At 39.4% G+C, this 20621-nt stretch overlaps 2 protein-coding genes and 1 long non-coding RNA gene across 5 annotated transcripts in view; 2 read left to right on the top strand and 1 right to left on the bottom strand.

The window, feature by feature from the left end:
• Positions 1-677: 677 nt before the first annotated feature.
• LOC131694072 (uncharacterized) lies at positions 678-3442 on the top strand. 3 transcript variants are annotated; one of them, XR_009306397.1, is made up of 3 exons: positions 678-1004; positions 1325-1690; positions 1755-3442. It is a non-coding gene; the product is annotated as an uncharacterized LOC131694072 (long non-coding RNA). The 3 variants fall into 3 exon arrangements; XR_009306396.1 differs by lacking the exon at positions 678-1004 and having other exon boundaries at positions 1249-1476; positions 1584-1690; XR_009306395.1 differs by lacking the exon at positions 678-1004 and having other exon boundaries at positions 1249-1690.
• A 9083-nt stretch (positions 3443-12525) lies between these two features.
• Positions 12526-13634, top strand: LOC131693644 (uncharacterized). Its single transcript, XM_058981638.1, has 2 exons — positions 12526-12696; positions 12747-13634. Exons 1-2 carry the CDS (start codon positions 12608-12610, stop codon positions 13441-13443), a joined length of 786 nt encoding a protein of 261 aa, XP_058837621.1. The 5' UTR covers positions 12526-12607; the 3' UTR covers positions 13444-13634.
• Positions 13635-13798: 164 nt separating this feature from the next.
• The window catches only part of LOC131688804 (uncharacterized), a 32295-nt gene continuing 25472 nt past the window's right edge, over positions 13799-20621 (bottom strand). The window contains exon 5 of the mRNA XM_058973334.1: positions 13799-15000. Coding sequence (XP_058829317.1) covers positions 14744-15000 — 257 coding nt within the window. The 3' untranslated portion in view covers positions 13799-14743. The remainder of the gene's footprint in view (positions 15001-20621) is intronic.

The raw sequence follows: 20621 nt of genomic DNA, 5'->3' as shown, positions 1-20621 counted from the left end.
GAAACAATCACATGTAAAAACCTATACATTCCTCCAAAACAAAAATTAAACCTTGCAGAAAAGTAGTTTTAGAATATTTAAAATAAATCCGAACAGAGAAAATTATTCTTGTGACAGAGGTTGCTTGACTCAGAAAGCAACTTACAAAAATGAAGAGGCGTGAAGATATTTTTCGTAATGTCCAACAACGAATATATATTATTTTGTTTTGCTGTATTCCGATGGAAAAAACGTTATGATCGTTTAAATGCGGATATAAAGACTAAATCTTTGATTTTTCCATGAAATTGGTACATAATATAGAATATTTTAATCAGAACAAATATACGACCGAAACAAAACAAATATTTTGGCAACATTGGTCGAGTGGGGGTATGTCGTTTTCAACAGGGATTAGTAAAATATAAGAAGAAGCCAGCTGGCGGATCCTATCCTAGGTTCAAGCGAAATCGCCATAAGACTACTCAAAACTCAACACGCTCCTTCAAAACTATTCAACACGGTTAAATAAAACAACCTGCAGATAAGTTCTTTTAACTTACTTTTGAGTTGTGCGTCGCTTTCGCACTTATTAGTGTTGTCAAAAACAAAACGAGAGATTCGACTCAGTCGAGGTCTTCCGTGGAGGAAGGTACTTTTGAGTTGTTTGGGGTGAACTCAAAATTAGGTAAATTCAACTTAAATTTGAGTATAAAAAACCTATCAATGAGTTGTAATTTTTGCCGTGGTTAAATGGAAACTACCTTCAACACGGTTTACCTAATTTTAAGTTCCCCCACGATACCACGAGATTGAGTCAAAGGAACTCAATTTTAGGTAGTTTTTCGTTTCCGTGAAAACTTGCGTTCTGGTTACTCAATTTCATAATATAAAGTCAAAGTTTGTGAAGTTTTGAGTTGAATAAAACTAACTCTATTGCATCTTGAAGCGAAACTTAACTTGACAATGCAACGATTCAGCTCATGATCTATTACAGTGAAGCAGTGTGTTTTCTTAACTTGCAAGTACGTCGTACCTTCAAAGAAAAACTTAATTTTATTATTAATTTTTAAAGCACCTTTGGGTCCATTCATTGATTACGTTGCGCCAAATACAAATTAAATACGCCAAGGTCCCATACAAATGGGTCGTCAGTTTATGGCTCACCGAATAATCCAATTACCCTACCCAATTCCTCTGATTTGATTTGACAGGTTGTAGATTCTGAAAAAAAAAATAAACTGGCAACGCTATGCGATCAAAGTATGCTGTTTTTCCTCCCCACTCGAAACCTTAAGTCAAAATAAAGATTGAAAATTTATCGGTTTTTCTATATTTTTACTAGTGGCTCTAGGCATGTGCCCAAAACCTAGGATCTAAAACAACTTACCGGTCCGGCATCGACTAACGGTTAACGGCAATAAAGTAAATCATTTATATTTATAAACCAACTAAAGAATTAAGGATTGAGTGGTGTATATGTCTGATACAAGATAGGTAAGAACTTCGTCAATCAGAATCAAAATTCCTTTAATATTTTTTTGAGCCGGGAAAGTATAAGATGGTATATAGTGCTATTTCTGGTATATGAAACATACCCGCAGAGATCTGCTCTTGTTGCAGCGTGGCAATTATGCAGCCGGAAGTACACCAACAACCGATGATGCGTCGAGGGCAGCCGTTTAACCTTGGCATCCGGAGAGTAAACTATGTAAGTTGCGTGAACACCACGATGTCGTGATGTACTTTTGAAACAGTCTAATCGTACGCGAAAGTTTTAGGACGTTCGAGATGTTTACAGTTCAGTGCAATTCATCCTCCTGTTTGCACAATCGCATATCAACAATCATTGGAATGACTAAAGATTTTTCGCCGGAAATCAGGATTCGAGCTGGAAAATAAGTATAACAATGACACTTATGCAGATGCGGATAAGACGCTTATAGCTGATAGCAGCAAAATAAAGATTCAGAGTGGACTGCAGGTTGTTAGAGTGGAAGCGATGTGCCAGTATTCAGTATTGCTGAGAGTAGAGAACAACTTATTGCACCTGTCTGGCGAACGAATGAGCGGCCAGGAGGCCGGTCAAACTCTGTCGAGCAATGAAAGTAACGAGGTGGGATCTACGTGCACGATCCAATGTTTCTGAACAAAAGCAACATGTCTTTATCCTTCGTTTGGTAGTATAAATTGAAACGAAAACAAGGATAAGATGGCGACTTGATTTGGAGTGAGTGATTTAAAGTGCGAGTCACATTGTACCAGAAGCATAGCTACAGTGCAATAGATGTATTTCATAATGTTCTGTACTAAATTAATTTTCTTGTAGTCACAATACCCGTGCGCAAAAAAAAGGGATGTAGGGGTTCAAACTCCTCCCATAAGGGTTTTGACTCACGTTTTAAAAAATATTAACTTCCTGTTTAGGAAAAAAATATACTGCGAGTCGTTGTTATACATAAAACATCACTTGAGTTCGGTCACTCTAGAAACAAGTCATTGAAGTAGCCAAGGAAGAAGCCAGGGTGGCTGAAAAGGGATGTAAGTCAAGTTGGTCGGCTTCTCTGGATCGGTTCACATTTCGACAAGTTTTTATATTACAACAGTTGTGAGCACAATAGTTACACAGCAAAGTCGGTCAGCGCTAAGCAAGAAAAATTCAAAGTCGGAGAAAGTAGGGATATCGTAGTCTGGAAAAATTTCACCGCTAATGATTTCTCCGTTGGAGTGACTGATAGCTGAATAACTCGTGGAAATGGGCATAGGTGTCGGAAGCAGTACCGCCGTCGAGGAAGTGAGGAACTTTCAGCACCAGTTAGCAAATACATAAGAACGAGTAGCGCCAAGAACCCTACCCTACGAAGACAATTGCTAAGAAATCATTATGGTCGACAAGTCCAGATTGGTTTGAGTCTCCACAAATGACGATATTTGCCGCAGACCTAAGCAGGACCGATATACCGCGAAGGTTGGACAGCAAGCAACAAAAAGTAGCAATGAAAAAAAAAACACAAACGATTAACACAAAATAAAATGAGCTACAGCACACTCGTTATTAAAATAGTACCTAATAGTTGCCCCGGAAGAATGAGGATTGCAAGATACAAGAGATTTAGGTTTAGTCGTTAGGCTTAACTTAACTACTACAGATCAATCGCGGACACTATCACGAGTTAGCAGACCGCGGTGTCTGTTCAAGATTCCTTCCCGATAACAAACATTTACTAAATTTGTTGAGCTAAGTCGATTGGACACAGGGCTCGGCCCTCTAGGTTTCGAAAAAAATCTCCAAAGCTTGATGGTTTCTTTGTCATTCTTTTATAAGAAACGTAAAAAAATCAAAACCCTCCCCTTGAGAATTTTCTTCGCACGGGCCTGGTCGCAATGAATACATAAATGATAATAGTAGTATTGGCATTACGTCTAAACATATTTTGAAAAATAAATAAATATAGGTATACGATTAATTATTAGTTTCTTCTTATGAAGATCAGCATTATGAGCCAACGATTTTTCCTGTTCAATGCTTGTCAAAATTTTCTCCATTTTCGTTTAATTTCAATTATATATCTTCTTGTAGAATTCAGCCATTTTTTCACATCTGAATTTTCGCTTAGCGGTTGTGCGTTTTCACTTCTAATGCGTAATGATAGTAATGTTTGCTTTTTTACCACCCTATTTGGAAAATGGAAACCTCTTGAGTTATAGGTATAGGTCTCACGTTGTACACAAACTTGACCTCCTCGGCTTCGGCAAGGCAACCAGCTGTCGGATTGGCTCATAATGCTGATGTAGCATCAACGTCTGGCAGAGCAGCATAATACTAGACAACAGCTCATTTGCTTCTCCGGTTTTCGGATTAAAAAGTGAAACAGAAGATCGTATCCTATTCTTTGAAGCTGACGCACATTTGTGTATCGGTTGAATTGCATCTCAGTTTGCATTTGCATTCGCACAAATTTTGCAATATCCGTCATCGACTAGGACATGAAAGGGTAGATCGTTCGTTTTTACTTCCAACGGGTGCCGGTAACGGTCCAGAATATTTTCATGCTGCTGCAAGATTTTAGCAGATTACCTGCAGCCATCCAACACAGGCTACGTTCGAGAACCCACATCGAAATTTTTTAGAAATAAAATCAGTGCCGCCAATCGAAACATTGGCAAATTGTAAATCTGATTTGTGCAGTTTTTTGTTTCCGCTACAATACGCTATCGAACTTATTTCTAGGATAGTTGTTGGCCTTCACTAGTTGTATGATGTTAAGACACTGGTGATACTAGGTCTGTTCCAGTACCAGGAGAAACTGGAAGTACTCCGGAGAAAATCGTTCCTGTATTCTCTTCTTCTCTTTTTTCTTCTTCTGGTAGCAAACCGGAGTAAAAAGGAGCAAAGATTTTTTGCTCCTGTTTACTCCGGAGTGACTTCCGTGTACTGGAACAAACCTACTGTTTCCGATCAAAATAAACCACTGAACTGTTGGTGTATTCCATTCTTAGGTCTTCCGAGTATTCAGACGCATGGCTAACATTGTATAACTTGAGAGCTGCATCAAACTCATCCGATTGTTTGGATAGTTCGATAGATTTCTAGCGTAGTGTCCTGGACCGATCTACATCCTTGTCCGAAAGTGTAAAAGTTCAAAGTTTAATAAAACAACCGTCGATCAATTCGTCATTCGCGTGGAAAAGCTCACAAAATTGCACTACGACGGTACTACAACGTAATGTCGTATATCTATGCAGGTACTCTGTCGGTGAAAATCTGTTCCGTAGGACGTACAGCCTTCGTATGAATAGTTCCCATTAGGGATACTTGAACTGAAGATCTATAGATGAAATCAAAAACAATCGAATTGAAATGTCATAAATTTTCAACAAGAACAACAAAGCAATGCCTGTGTTGCTAGTTTGGCATTATTTCATCAAAGTATGCTGTCACTCTGACAGTGTACCTTTATTGGTGTACCTGGGTTATAAAAGGTGTCCTCGAAAAATCGTCAGAGCATGCCGTATTAACATATTTGTATTTGGTTGCGCTTTCAGGATGAAGGGGATAAGACAATGTGTGACATGTCGTGACATATGGAGGAGGGGGAGTAAGCTTTAACTGAACAAAAAAAATCAGGAATTTGTTACATAATAGGGGAGGGGCAATAGAGAAATTTGTAACAGTTTGGGGGGAGGGGAGAGTCAATTTTGAGCAATTTTTGCGTTACGTACTTTATGAATGGTCGCTTATCAACAAACAACGATAAGACCTGTAATTTCATGAAATCTTCTGATGAAAAAATGAGCGAATAATTTAGCACCAGTTACCAGTACTGGAAGAGATAATTTCCGGTTTTGTAACTCTCGTATATTTGTAACGAAAACGTAGATGGCGGTTTTAAATTCTTTTTGAGAATAATAATGAGAATAATGGAATGTATAAAAAATTTGCATCAAATTGGAAAAAATGCATTTAATTTCCATTTCAGCATCAACTTTGCAGTCCCTCGCATAAAAGTTTGTTCTAAAAACGTCCTACGCTGATCCACACGACGTTTTGTGGAATGCAGGGCTAGTTTTTTCGTACACGCAGAAAAATGTATTGTAGATATAACAATATTCTGGTTCAAACTCAATAATAAAATTGTTGAAACAATTGACATTGTATTATTGATCGAATGATGTAAGCACGATTAGTTCAACAATATTCTGATTTTGAAGCAACAAATAATGTGGTAAACAATTCTTATTTAAATGTTTATTTATTTTCAATAAAAATAAAACAAAATATTTTTTTATTGAATTTTTATTTATAATAAATTGTTCCAATATCTTACAGGTTCATTTGTCAGACAAGTTTTATCATTTCCGATTTGTTCTGAAAGTTAGAAAGATAATAATACTCAATATTTTTAAATTATGTTAATATTGGCATTTACCCAGATTCTTTATCCTTTACGTGAGTATATGATTGTAGCACTAGCCCGGAACTGTCCTGTATGTTGCAACTGGGTTGGGAAGTCTGTGTTATGTGAAATAGTTATGATACCGCCGTTTTGCTTTGGGTTTCTTACTTACATGTATGAAGAAAAATACCTACTGGTGCATAGAATACACACAAAAATACACAATACACGCTGATTTGCTACTATGCAAGACCAAGATAAAACAAAAATTGGTTGAAGCAAAAATAATATTGTTAGTTCAACAATAAAACAATGTATACTTAACAATAAATGAGTTTTGAATCAATAATAGAGTGAAATTTTGAATCAAAAATGAATATTGTTGGTTTAAGCATTTGAAATTTCGCTGCGTGTAGGGTTTTGACGTCTTACACGCAACTCAAAAGACATTGCACACAACGCAAAATACATTATGAATTTCTATGTTCATGGAAATAAATGCATTTAATTTGTGAATTGCTGATTTGTAAAAATGCATCACAAGTCTGCCCCTAGGTATAAATTTACAATAATGAATTACCTTCATGGTTTCATGGGATTTATGTGTATGGAATAGGTGTGTCTTGACAAAAAAATGCTTATACTACTCACGTTTAGTTTCCTTGTGATACTTATTTGCCCGTAGTAGACGCAACTATCTCTACTATTAAATGTGATTTTACTGTAAATGCATGCTTTAGGTTAGGTTTTATATGTGGATTTTCACTAGATTATTTTACCTTCTGTGTTAAATAAATGTTGCGTGTGTAAAGATAAGTCAGTCACTGCCCTACACTGAAAAAAATCCAAACGTTAATTCTATTTGCTTCAAACCGCTTAAAATTCATATGAAGAAGAAATGCTATTGTTATCACGCGCACACATACCTTCTATGTGTCAACTGTATAAACTATGTATGCACACACATAAGTTATATGTGCATATTGTTATAGAATGGGGTTTTATGTGGCTAATAGTTATGAAATGTGAATGTAAGATTAATATTTCTTGTAAATACACACATTAGGTTTATGTGCCAGCAAATAGTGTCTATATGCCTCCGTTAATTGCAAAAATCTATGTGTAAAATCAATAGGCATTACGTTTACTTTTTTTTGAGTGTAAGAGTGTTCCGCTCTTAGCAAAAAACAACCAACGCCAACTATTAGGTTGAAAGTAAAACTTTTAAATTAATCAAGAATAATAATCAAAGTAAAAGTTTTCCTTTTAAGCAAATGAAGAATAGTACTCAAAACAAAAGTTTTATTTTTAAACTAAGAGTTGGTTGGTTGTTTTTTGCTAAGAGTGAAAAACTCTTATTTTTACCAACATTTTTTTCTGTGTGACACTCTCTCCGGTACGCCACTGTCCATGTGGCTTACCACCGTTAGCACCGACATCCAGCACCGCGATCTTAGTAGCTGGTCTCTCCAGAAGCCCAGTCTCAGTCTGCACGGTGACTTGACGAACCTGTCCCGGTTGAAACCATTTCACCTGGCGTGTCAACGTGGGTAGATTCTCGGCCACTCATCGTTTCCAAAACCTGTCGGCGTACAGCTGGGCCATCGTCCATGACCTCTTGTGCGCTTTCGGCTCATTATCGAAGATAATCGGGGGCTTAGTCCCGTCTGCTGATCCTAATAGGAAATGGTTCGGCGTTAACGGAAGTTCCGAGTCGTTTTCTAGCGGTATATCAGTGAGCGATCTTGAGTTCAGGGTCATCTCGATCTTCAATAGCATGGATCGCAGAATCTCGTCGGATGACAGGCGTGGGACGAAGTCGTTCATGATCTTTTTAATCGACTGGATTAACCGCTTCCAGCAGCCACCAAAATGTGGAGCGGCCGGTGTGTTGAACGTCCACTCCGTGTTAGGGCTGATGAACTCAACTATAAGTTTCTTCTCGTCGATTTGCTGCATGGCTTAGCGCAATTCTAGCGATGCTCCAATGAAGTTGGTTCCTCGTTCACTTATAATTTTCAGTGGGGCCCCTCTCCTCGCAATGAAATTGCGCAGTGCCAGAATACACGAATCCGTCGTTAACGAATGCGCAACTTCAATGTGCACATCTCGGATTGTCATGCAGGTGAGTAGGACTCCCCATCTTTTCTCGGTCCTTCTACCAACTGTTGCCGACATTGGACCGGAACAGTCAACCCCGGTGCACGAGAAAGGTCTTTGAAATGCTGCCATACGGGCAGGCGGGAAGCTCCCCCCCCCCCAGTCAGCGAGCACCAGATCGGTCACGAGATTCCGTCTTGGAAGCAGGATTGGATTTTTTGTTGCCTCGTCAACCCAACGGACTGGTTTTTGGCAAGGTACGTTTCCACGGACTGGCATTTGAGCTATTATTACAGATCAACCACATTTCTTCAGGGTACGCCTGCTGTTGAACTATCCGGTAAATTGTGCTTTCCGCCAGTTTCAGCGGTGGTCCCTTCGGTGCGTTTATGAAGATTCATGATGTCCGAATAATTTACCACAAGTTACCAGTACATTCGGTGCAGCCGAAAAAATAAGTTTACCACCAACGCTTCCTTGTTTATTTAATTTCGGTTGATGTCGTTGCTGTATCAAGCAAAATACGCTGTGTTACATAGCGGTATTTTCCGAGTCCCAGCTTAATCGGAACGACATTTAGTGCGCTCTTTGTTTACTTGGCTGACCTGCAGTTCTTTAGAAAATATGTTAACAGTTCATCATCCAAGTCAACAAAGAGTGCAGCAAATGTCATCCCAGTCGAGCATGGGCTCGGAGAGTACAACTATGTAACGCAGAGTGTACTGATTCATAGTAACCATGTTATGTTAACAACATAAACTCCTGCTACTGAGTATGTTCTGAATATGATCACAGATTGTCTTATGGAGCAAACGGCGAGTTCAGCATGTTAGCACAGAGAACAGAGTCCATCTTCAGCATTCAATTTGTGTAAAATCTCTAACGGTTTCGAAAGTAGTTGGGATATCCAAACCAGGTGCACTACTGTCGTCATGTTTTTTGTGGCCTACCCAGTCAAACTAGTCCGGTTCGGACTTCCAGCTCAAATGCATCAACCGATAGAGTCGGAATCGGTTGTTTTCTTTGAGCAGGATTCCATACCGAATTCATTCAGGATTTTGAACCGGTTCCGGAATGGATTTGACGGATAGTTGGGATAGGTTGGTGTGGCGGCGCTAGTGTTTACGTGGCTGATTTGGATGCGACAACATTTACTTCGCCAAACTGGTCCCGGAAACTTACGATGATACAAAATCACTGCAGACGAAGATCGGCTGTAGAAACAAAGATCACCAAATAATTTTAACTTCTAGAAGAGCAAAACACTATCACGAGTTGGTGTAGAGCGAGGCCATCGATGGGAAATTCACATGATCAGATCTTCACTTTAATTCTTGTTTACGACGAATGCGTGACTCGTTCGAAAGCGATTTAAACGAATATTATGCCCATTTAATTTTGCTGTCGTCAACGAGAATACAAACCACTTTCAAACGAATCTCGCATTCGTCGTAAACAAGAATAAGGGTGCTTATCCGCCATGATCATCCCCAGGAATAAATACGCCGAATGTTGAAAATCGTTTGAGCGATATCGGAAGTTACATCGAGGCATCATGACAATATTTAAGCTACAGGATGTAGAAAAAATAACGAAAATGGTTCACGAATCTGATACACTTACGATGCAAGGTTACGAGGACTGGGCTTGTGAATAGAGATTAGCCTTTCGTTCGCGAACAATTCCTACGAATTGGTTCTTCGAAAAGAATGAGCGAACGTAAGTTCTTTTTAAAAGAACATTAGTTCTTTTCATGCTCTTCATAGTGAATGAATTGAACATCGACTAAAACCGTTCATCAGCTTCCTAGGACCGATCTTTAAACGAACGAATGTCCCACAAACCGTTCTTGGTACTTTCCCATTACGGGTTAAAAACAATCACAAGCAATATATAAATATTTACCTCACTCTATTTCTGAAATCACTCTCGCCACCATCGTGAAACCGTTCGGCGTATAAAGATATAACAGTTTAGAAAGCAAAGGATCTCTGAGAACTCTCGTTTAGAAATTGCATCTGTTTGGCTCCTCTTTCAGATTCGAATGTTTTGAAACAATTCGTTAGATACACATACACGCAGAACATTACCTGAATGGTAGAATGGTTCATGTACACTAGTTCATTTTCAACTGTTCAATAGGGAATGGTTCTTCGACGTGAACTGTTGTAGCGCGTGCAAGAAGCACTAGCGGTTCTGCTCTGCGAAATTGATCCCAGAGAACTCAAACAAACCATTTATGGGCCACCTCCTAAGAGGATTGCTTGTTACGTTGTATTTGCTCGACAGGAGTCTAAATCTCGGGGCGAATTCTCGTAAAAGAATCCGAAATTGTTAATAGACCATACTCCTTTCAAACCGAGCCAACTATTGCGGGGGGAATCTGACTACAAAATTCTATCCTCACTGTTTGACCGATCTATATTTCCTCATTCTCTACTTTGCTTTCCTTTCCCTCTCTTTACTCTCTATTTAAATTCACCGACGGAACCCAACTCATTCGACTGATTGATCGGTCGACCTTGAAGCATCCAATTTCGTAGGTCGAATGGGAAATTTATCAATAATTGTATAATTTTCTATGAGGTCGACCGATTAATTAACCGACTAAGTTGGGTTTGCCTCTTAGGAAACACAAGCGAAATCTACTCAGGCGATCGCCTAAGAATAAATAATGATCCGCCTGCCGGTGGGTAGATATACAGCGCAAATTCGTTAGTTGGGTCACGACTGCGCCCCAACTAGCGAATCGTATCCGTTAATTGGGGCAACTGACAGCTGACAAAAATTACCCAAGGGAAACGCTGATTTTTTGTTTTCTTTCATAAAAAACAAGCAAAAATATTTCACAATTCACAAAAGTTGGCTGTTTCATTCCAGTTTAAAGTAATTTTTTTGTGACAAAGTATGTCATTAGTGTTCTTTTTGCCATCAATTATTTTTTGATAAATTCCTTCACATAAAACAGGAAATGGATACACCGTCGGGAAAAAGCCGATAAAGCACAAACATACTACGTTGACTCTAGCAAAAAAGATTGGATAATGTGATTGAATACATCAGAGATGACCTTCAAAAGTTACTAAACTAACGTCTCTGCGACACAAACTAATTGATGCTGAATGGACGAAGCGAAATATTTAACGCATTTATTTCACTAAAATCATTCCGAAATATGAATTCAAAAAATAAAATTCCATTGAATTTAAAAGTATGATTTTTTTCTGGATCGCCACAGAAATCAACCAAAGAACCCCTTGAAATCAATGACATTCAAACCACAGACTAACAGACATAACACTCGAAAATAATGCTTCGCCCACTTTATCGGTCATTTTAAATATATTTGTAGTTGGGACTGTGGCCGCTTTTGAAATTATGGCGCCACTGACATATGAACAAGCATATGGGGGATAGACCACTAGCGAAAAATTGTTCCCAAACCTGAGGGGTAACCCACCAGCATATGTGTATTTGGGACTGTGAATAAAAGGTGGAGCTAGCGTACTGGGAAAATTGCCGGATCGATATTTTTTAAGGAAATTCCCTCATAGTGTTATGTCTGTTAGTCTGTGTTCAAACGTCAATCAGTTTTTGACTTTCAGTTTTGACATAAGAGTGTCTTTTAGTTGGGGCATGCCCCAACTAGCGAACACCCAACTAACGAACAGCCCAACTAGCGAACACCCAACTAACGAATTTGCGCTGTATTTGCAAGGGCCTGTGGGTAGATATATTTGCAAGAGTCGAGTCTAGGGGCAGATCCTAAACTTTAAAGCACATGATATTTAATGTGGTTTTCGTTTGAGGCGAAACTGAGTCAGTTCCTAACCCCAACTGCTGTCAAAATGTATGAACTGACAGCGGTTGGGGTTAGAACCTGACTCAGTTTCAGGTTCAAGCGAAATCGCCATAAGTGAAACACAAGAATCATACATCTACGTGATATTTCGTGTAAAAATAATGCGATTACTTCTGAGTGTATATTATTGGTTTCCCTTCGGAAATTTCCGTCTAGAATTGAGTTTTTGTCGTCCGGTCTCACGAACACTAATGCAGTTTCTTGGTTGAAAACAATCCCATTTGCTTTTGCCGTCTTTGTTTATTATTTTCCACCAGCTAGTGATGTAGTATCTGTGTTATGTGACGTGTACGTACATGAGCTGTAGAAAAGGCTATAATATGATCTTCCAACATGATTGCCAACATAAAATTCAAATAAGAATTTTTCACAACGGAAAAGTTCTACCAACATAAAAACATCAAAATCAAAAATTCAAATTGTTCAAATACGAATGTTTTAGAAAAAATCTGAACGGTTTGAAAAATTTTGAATGCGCATTCTGTTTCATCGTTAATAATATTTATAATATTGTGAATTATTTCCAACAATGAGTTCGTGCTTTAAATTTCGTTCGTGTTTCCCTGGAACATTTAATATGTTTCGCAAAAAACCAAAACGTGACTGCAATGGCGAAACAGACACCAAATCACGGAAATTTGGCTCTCGGTTGAAGCAAATTTTCTATCGTCGCTGCGATGATCCTATTCCGTTTGAAATTGCACCAGTCGTTGAACTGCCAGTGGGTGTACTAGCCCACTGGGCGCCCCAGTGTCGTGCTTATTCAGACATGATGGAAGAAATCAATCTGCAAGCTCCAACCAACTCAGCAGCGTCAATCGAGCAAGCTAACGTCCAACCGAAGAGGAACAGAATTAGGTACTTGTAAATATAAAATAAAGCCTATTATGTATATATTGAACTTCTAGGACCATGGCCTCACGTTTGCAAAAATGCATTACAAAAAAATCACGGGGACGTCAGGACTTGGAAGCATTGAGAAACGACTTGAACAAATTACAACAATCGACAAAAGTAGAAAAGTACGAAGAATTCGAACTACAAGAGATGAGTTCATCCCCTAAAATCAGCGCACCAGTCGAAATTCCAAAACCAGCACCGAATACCGACGTTTTAATCCATCCTGGCTCTGGAAAACCTATTTCATCACCCATTGGCATACCAAATGCAATAGTTGAGTATGAGTTCGACATGATGACCCCGACTGAATTTCACACGGATGGCGAAATCATGTGCTGTGATCGATTTGACACAGATGAAATTGTTATCAGCAAAGATCAGGAAATAACCACGATTAACATTGTCGACAAACCAAACGAAGAAGAATCTACGCAAGAAGACGAACTACCACCACCTATCCCGGAAAAGGAACACAAGCTACCGCGAGTGGTGTTTGTCCATCCGAAAGCTGAAGTACAAGACCAACCGGCAGAGATGATTACCGTCGATAAATTGTTCTCTGGAGATCAGGTTAATAAGGCGATTTTACGACAGCTCGGACAACTTGTGCCAGACGACGAACCGTGTCCTCTGTGTCTGCAAGATCTTTCCTGGATGTTCCATCAACCTAACAGATCTAGATGGAATGCGCAAAGACCGCATTAAAGGTAGGAGGTAACGAGTTCCTTTAAATTTAATCGCTGTGGAATGTGAAATGTCTCCCCAGTCAGTGCCGTATGTATACTTTTTGTTCTATGCTTAAACTTATGCCCTATATTAATCTGTTATTTTAATTACCTGACGCGTTTGCGGTGTGCAACGAGATTAGAGAAATATATATTTTTCAGCATAGGCCTGCGATGTCATCTAAATATGAAATATGTTTCAATCCCTGTATAAATGTGTCATTTTTGTATATGTTGTCGATTCCGGTGATTAGCAGACTTAGCTACTTATGTGTAGCATCGGTCGGTGGTTTCAACATTATTGATGCGAACATTTTCAAGAAAACAATAGTCGATTTTATTTGTTAGTGATGATACTTTATTGTTCCTGTCTCTTACTGTATGCATAAAAAAATAATTCATTTTAAATGAATCACAGAATATTTTACTCAAAATTACATAAGAAGACAACACATGGTTCGTATTGTTTCAGGACGGTTGAGTTAAGACTAAAAGCCTTCAACAGTGATAAAAAATTATCCAATCGAATGAATTACTGTTTTTGATCAAACAAAAAATCTAAGATTTAAGGAAGACTTCGACTAAACCGAAAACGATGAATGCAATGAATACAAAACTATAATATCTATACAATCCTTAATAATCGAAAAACAATTTCTGCAATTGGTTTGCAGGTATTTTGAATCCATCTAACGCTTAGGTCCAATATCATCAACACTTGATTGCGTTGCCTATCTGTTTCTACCCTTTTTGAATTGTATATGACATATTTTATACAATTGATTCATTCCACTGCGATGTGCGCGCTAAGGCAACTTTGAAGTGCACTTTGTTTTCCACATTCCAACGTCGTTCATCTATAAATATATTGGCAAATCTTGCTAATTATTCTACAACGAATGTCTTGTTCATAGTACTCGTTTGCTGTCCTCATTCTTTTAGTAACGTGTCTTTTAAAATTTCTTCCGAATCCGGTTGCTATTTACAATCAGTACTTTTTAAGTGACGATCCTAATAGAAGAGTTTTCAACTGACTACGACTAAATAACACTTAAATCAGATCTAATGATTTTCACTTTCAGTTTAAGTAAGATCAGTTACGAGATTTTCACAATTATTTCTTACAAATTAAAAAAATAAAATATTGTTGGTATAAAAAACAAAATAAACCTTGCATTAAAATTAAGAATTACGCTTCATACAATATGGACGGACATTACGATCATTCAATACGAAAAGGTATAATAATGCACTTGGTCTCCTTTTTCTCGCTTGCGTTTTCAAACCTCTGTACTGTGCGTTTGAATGCGAACCTTTTTGACGGTACCGTTCTCGGAATAGCCCGGGTTGCGGATGCCTAGCGCTTCCGCATTTTGTGGCCGTGGTTTCTTCAGACTGGACCGTAGTGGTGTCCTGGTAACCGATACTGAACCAATTGTGGACCCATTGGACATGGTCGTCATGGTCGTGTTCATCGACTGAACGCTGCCGTTGATGCTGGAGTATGGTCGACCGCTCAAGTCGGTTACGGCGATGCCTAGAACGAGGAAGATAAGAAGAAATCTGTCAGCACACATATTACCCATCATAATATGGACGCAAATAAAATAAGTCTAAAAGAAAGGGTGAATGGAGAACAGTGAGTCTAGTTATATAAGGTATGCAAAATGGGCTGGCTGGACTATCCAAGTCTGTCTTGGATCTCATACATTTGAAGCAACGCCAGATGTTGCTTCAAGCTGTTCTCAACCCCTATTCGGCAGCATTCAAGCCGCCATCCGCATTACGGCTTGGTAAAGCCAAAATAGTGCCAACATCTTGCATTTAGTGTAGAAAGCGATATATAATGTCTTTTTCGCTTCAAATAGTTAGTATTCGCGCCAGTAGAGCTCCTTAAGTGTCTCACATACGAGTTCAGGAAATGGAGGGTTCGATCACAGAAATTTCGGTTCTATGAGACGATTGACCGACGATGTCGAAATGCCGGAAAAGATGAGCCGCGGTAAGCAGCAATTTCGTAGGTATCAGCGCGAGTTTTAAAAGAGGGGATGAGACCCAGCACTATCACATATATCTAAATTTCAGCCCAAATAGTCCAGAAACTGTACGGGATGGTGGTGGGTCTGTGGCCTTCGACTGGTATGATCTATTCTAATTGGTTCGGATCTCGTCATGGCTGGTTGGTGGACGTGTGCTCCTACTCACAAGTAGCTAGATCAATACGTATGGCCGGGGACATGTGGAACTGCTAACCTATGCACTAATGTCTCCAGTCTGAACAGGGCTAGCAGGTTAAATAAAATTCTCAAAATCGAAAGCATTTCAGATGAACTCTTCAAAAATGGTGTTTTTGTGACGGACGAAAAAGATTGTTTCTTCGACAAACACTTTCCAAGTTGTATCGATCCGAAGCTAAACAATGCTCACAGATCAGTCTATTTGCAACCATCAAACACATCGGTCACGATACTCAATGTGCTCCTGCTTCTGTCCGAGCCAGTGCAAAGCGAACGAAAAAAACAGTTACTTGTATGCATTGTCTGAAGAACAAAGGATACCGTTATTTTTATTCTTGCGTAATCTATCAAGATGACTGAGTCTCATCGACAAAAAGTGATTATTCGGCCTAACACAGTGGCCATTGACTTCAGGTCTTTTCGCATAAGACCAAGCATTCGTGATGTGGAACATCTGCTGAAGATGAAAATGCAGCTTCGGTTTTCGGAAGTCACCTCCATACAGCTTGAGCACGTCAGGCACGCGGTGCTGATAACCTTCAACAAATTCGCCCAAGCAGAACAACTTAAAACACGTGCTTGTTTGTAACAACACTGAAATCAAGATCCCTATATACATGGATAATGGAAATATAGAAGTTAAATTACACGATTTGTCTCCACTTGCAAAGTAGCAATTAAAAGATTCATGTCGTATTTCGGAGCAGTGGAATCTATTACGGAGGACACAGGTATTTCAAATGGTGTCTTTGTGGTGAGAATGCGGGTAGACCAACCCATTCCCTCCTATCTTACCCTGCAGTACAAAACAGAGGGGGGTGATACCATTACACAGCGAACTCTTTGTACATATCAAGGACAAACTAATACGTGCCAATTCTGTGAACAAACGGCGCACTACGGACAACCCTGCCCAGAAACTGCTAAGGCAAGCTCAGTTGCAGAAAAAAATTCCAACACCCAAGCCCCAATATCTTTACCTAAACCACAATCGGTTGCCAAATTTGTGTCTGCAGTTATATCAGGAATCAGAATATATTTGCTCAAATGGCACGTTCCCCGTACATAGTCGGGGATTTGTGCCTTCAAGTACTTCAAACTTAACAACTAATACCACCAGTGAAGAAGCTACCACTAAAGATGGAGTGTTCACATTCGTGACCCGCAAGGGTAAGAAGCCAGGAAGAACATCTGATCGCGAGCATCAAGGCAGTAATAAAGATGATGATACGGAAGTAAACGATAACGAGAGAGACATGGATAACCCTGAAGTTGACGAAAGAAGGAACATCTTCCCGACGCGAAAAAAGATCTCCGCTCGCAATAGCAAGTTGCGCGCACGAGATCTTACAGGTTGAAAATAAAATGTATTGTAATTTTTATTTTTTACATATTGTAAACATCTAAAAGACCTATGGCTCCTCTAAACTAACGCATTGAGCCGTGTCAAATAAACGAATTAAAAAAATGCTCACAGATCTTATTTTGGTGATTCGAATTCGTGGGCGTTACCACGCACATTGGTTACCACTGAATCGGTCAAGTGGGCAGTTAACAGCTTTGCTCCATAAAAAAAACGCCTGAAAAAGATGGAATCCCCCGTGTTGCAGCAAAAGCGATTGGAAATTCTCAAACATGTCTTGAGAAAGATTATGCGAGAAATAATTGTTAGATTTATTCCCGAAAGGGGGCGCTCAAGCTATGAAGAAGCGAAGAGTTAAAGGTCTACCAGCTCAGGTTCTTTTTTTTCTAAAAGCTTTGGAACGGATAATCGTTCATCACATCAGGAATGTTAGTTTAATTGAATGTCCACTGCACAAAATGCAATATGCATATCTGTGACTGTGTGGAAAATCTACGATCTGCTTCACGATGTTGTTTACAACATTGAAAAAGGCTTTCTCGCTCAAGCAATCTAGCTTAGATGTATTCCTAGCTATTGAGGGTGCTTTTGATAATGTGTCCTTCCAACCTATTCTGGAAGCGACACGATGTCATGAAGTATGAAGTCATGTATCTGGTTGGATAAACGCGCAATGCTTAGTAATTGCATCTTTGCTCGTCACTAAGACAGGCAGATATAAGGAAATTGAGTATTTGCTGTTGTCCTCAGGGTGGCGTTCTGTCACCTTTGCTATGGAACCTGTTTACTGACGGCTTGTTGAGGAAACTCAAGGAGCTTACCAAATACTGCTTACTGTATGTATGCATCGGAACAATCTTTGACTTATTATAGCAAGCATTGAGAGCTGTCGAACGGTGGTATCGACAAGTTGAATTATCAGCTAATCCAAACAAAACTTGAATGGTTCTTTTCACGACGAACTAAAAAAAAGTAGTTAAGTAGTGGTAAAACTACCGGTTTACCACTACTTAACGAAAATTTTATGTGGATTAGACTTGACGAGAAACATGATGTGCAGATATGAACCAGAATTTTAAGTCAAATCGATAAAGCATTGGAACTAAAATTTAAAAAATAAGCTTTGTTTGATTTTCGAAATACTAGCGACAGTACTGTAACGATGCATTAAATAAGTTAATGATTTAGTTTGAAGATTCTTTCGTTAGTATTTGCTAGTATAGCCATTGTGCGTCTGATTCTGCTCGACACTTAGGCCGCATACAGGGTGGCGGCGAGAAGCTGAGCTGGCGCTGATGCTGACATTAGAATGCGAGATGCGAGAAATCTGCTTGCTGCAAACCAAAGGGATGATGTCAGAGTGAAAGCTGAGCGGATCGGCCCCGACTGCCTGCTGTTACTCTGACAGGTTCCATTTGATATGCTGCAAGCAGGTTTCTCGCACCTCGCATTCTACTGTCAGTACCAGCCCCTGCTCAGCTTCTCGCGGCTACTCTGTAAGCACCCTTAGTGAGCTACAGGGCGAGGTATAATAAATAGAATTATGAACCATGCTTCTATCATCTTTTTCCTAAGCACCCATTGCTAAAATTAAATCGATGTATGTATAAGGAAAAAAGCTGAGATACCTAACAAATTTATGTAATAAACCCATGTTAGTGAAATTATATCAGTTCCTTGCACGCGCATTGGTGGCAAGGAATCGAAAGTTTGATTGTAATACTGGTACAATAATGATACACGTATTACAACTGAATAGCGCTTGTCGACGAGAAAATGGCCTCGGAGTGTACCGCTAGGTCTCTGTCATTCTGAAACCGGTCATTGGAAAATCGGTAGAGCTACCACCTACTACATCCCGAGATTATGTTGTTTGCATGGCACCCCACTATCACTAAGCAGAAAACTTTTTTCCAGTTTTCCCAAATGAACATCGTACACAATGTTCGCTCTGGTTCTATGCTCATATTAAACCCACAATTCGTGTACGAATTCAAACACGCTATTTCATACCAAAACACTTGCACATGCTCGCCTGTACAACTGAACCCCGTGTACGTACACGGTGTGCGTACACATAAGGATTATGAAACCAGTTTTCTCTTTCTTACTTTCATTTTTATTAGCGTTGACTCCTTATGCCCTGTGCGAATTATTCCCGTGCACGCACCCGGTGTACGCAAACGGATGTTTGAACTAGAGTTTGTACATCGTTCACTTGGGTTAGATGCTCGAGGCGAACCTGTACATCGAGACGAAGCATGTTTGAGGTTGAACGCGCGCACGAAATTTTCTACACAGGCACAAACTTGTCTATGTTCATTGGAAGTTGCTTCTAAACACAGTAGCAATCCTACCAGGTCAATTATCCTATGCAATGTGGCTTTGTGCATTCTATCCCAATAATTTTTTTTCTAGAAAGAAATCTTGTAATTTATTGGCTTAAAATAACGTAAATATATAACAGGTGTGTTTTTGAAAGCCTCTAACGGAGACTCAATTACTTATAAATTATAGAATCCATGTACCATTAGTTTACCATAGTTGAGTATATATTGAATAGAAAAAAATCCAATGAAAGGGTAGTTATCATTTTAGAGCGAAAAAAAAAATGTCGCAAGAAATTCTTGTAGCAGATTCCTGAGAAAGTCGTATAGATATTGAAAATTGATTCAATTATCTTGTGCAAAAATCCCTTCCCTAGGCGACCCTTTGACGGTATTGCAAACATCATCAAACATATTTGTGCATCAGTTATAAAGAACATCTGACAGACAACTGCTTTAAGATGGTTATTGCATTACGCTTCGATAGTGGTGCATCGAGGAGACCGAGAAGGCTTATGGGCCTTTTTTAGTTTTGTGTTTTTCATACGCTGCACCAGCCCAAACTAACGGTCAGCCAACAGCCTGTGCACAGGGGCGGCGAAACACTTTACGCCCAAGTGGGTAGAAAGCATAGGGTGAGGGGTCCATTAGTAAGGATTGTTTTCCTTTTCGCAATGCACACGCTCACATTACATTCACATTAAATCACGTTCGTTTATGCAAGTGGAATTGTGGTACATCGATGTTTTCAAATGTGTGTAGTGCGAGATACATGCGTTGCGCATCGAATTTTTTTGAAATGGTTCAAAATTTCGAGTGGGTAATTACCCACTCGGTTATTTTCGAATGGGTAGCACTACCCATACTTCCGCTGGCCCTGCCTGTGCACACTGGTGTGGCCGATTGGTGGGTCATCGTGGATTGACTTTTTCTGTGGGTGGTGTGGGCGAACATTGTTTTATTCAGCTGAATGTCAGTGTTTTGTGGGAACGGCTGGGGGTAGTAGGGGGGTCATTGTGTGTCGATTTATCGGTCGACTTCGTCATCGTGCATAGGCCAATTAAATAACGAAATGTAGAAGTAGAAACCTATTAGTTAGTTTCTAGTATTGGTGTACAATTGTTATGTGCTAGTCGTATGTCTATCTGTGTATGTGTTCGACTGAGTATTTGTGACAGCTGCGCCAGGGAATGGATACAGAACTGGCGCATATGATAGGATAGTGGCCAAA

The sequence above is a fragment of the Topomyia yanbarensis genome, chromosome 3 (assembly GCF_030247195.1).
Source record: "Topomyia yanbarensis strain Yona2022 chromosome 3, ASM3024719v1, whole genome shotgun sequence".
Lineage (NCBI taxonomy): Eukaryota > Metazoa > Arthropoda > Insecta > Diptera > Culicidae > Topomyia > Topomyia yanbarensis.
The sequence above is the reverse complement of the archived record's forward strand: the minus strand, read 5'-3'. Positions and strand labels throughout refer to the sequence as shown.

Coding starts and splice junctions, on each gene's coding strand:
- LOC131693644 (XM_058981638.1), top strand. CDS start 12,608: ATGATGGAAGAAATCAATCTGCAAGCTCCAACCAACTCAGCAGCGTCA. Junction 12,697..12,746: donor CCGAAGAGGAACAGAATTAG/GTACTTGTAAAT, acceptor TTGAACTTCTAG/GACCATGGCCTCACGTTTGC.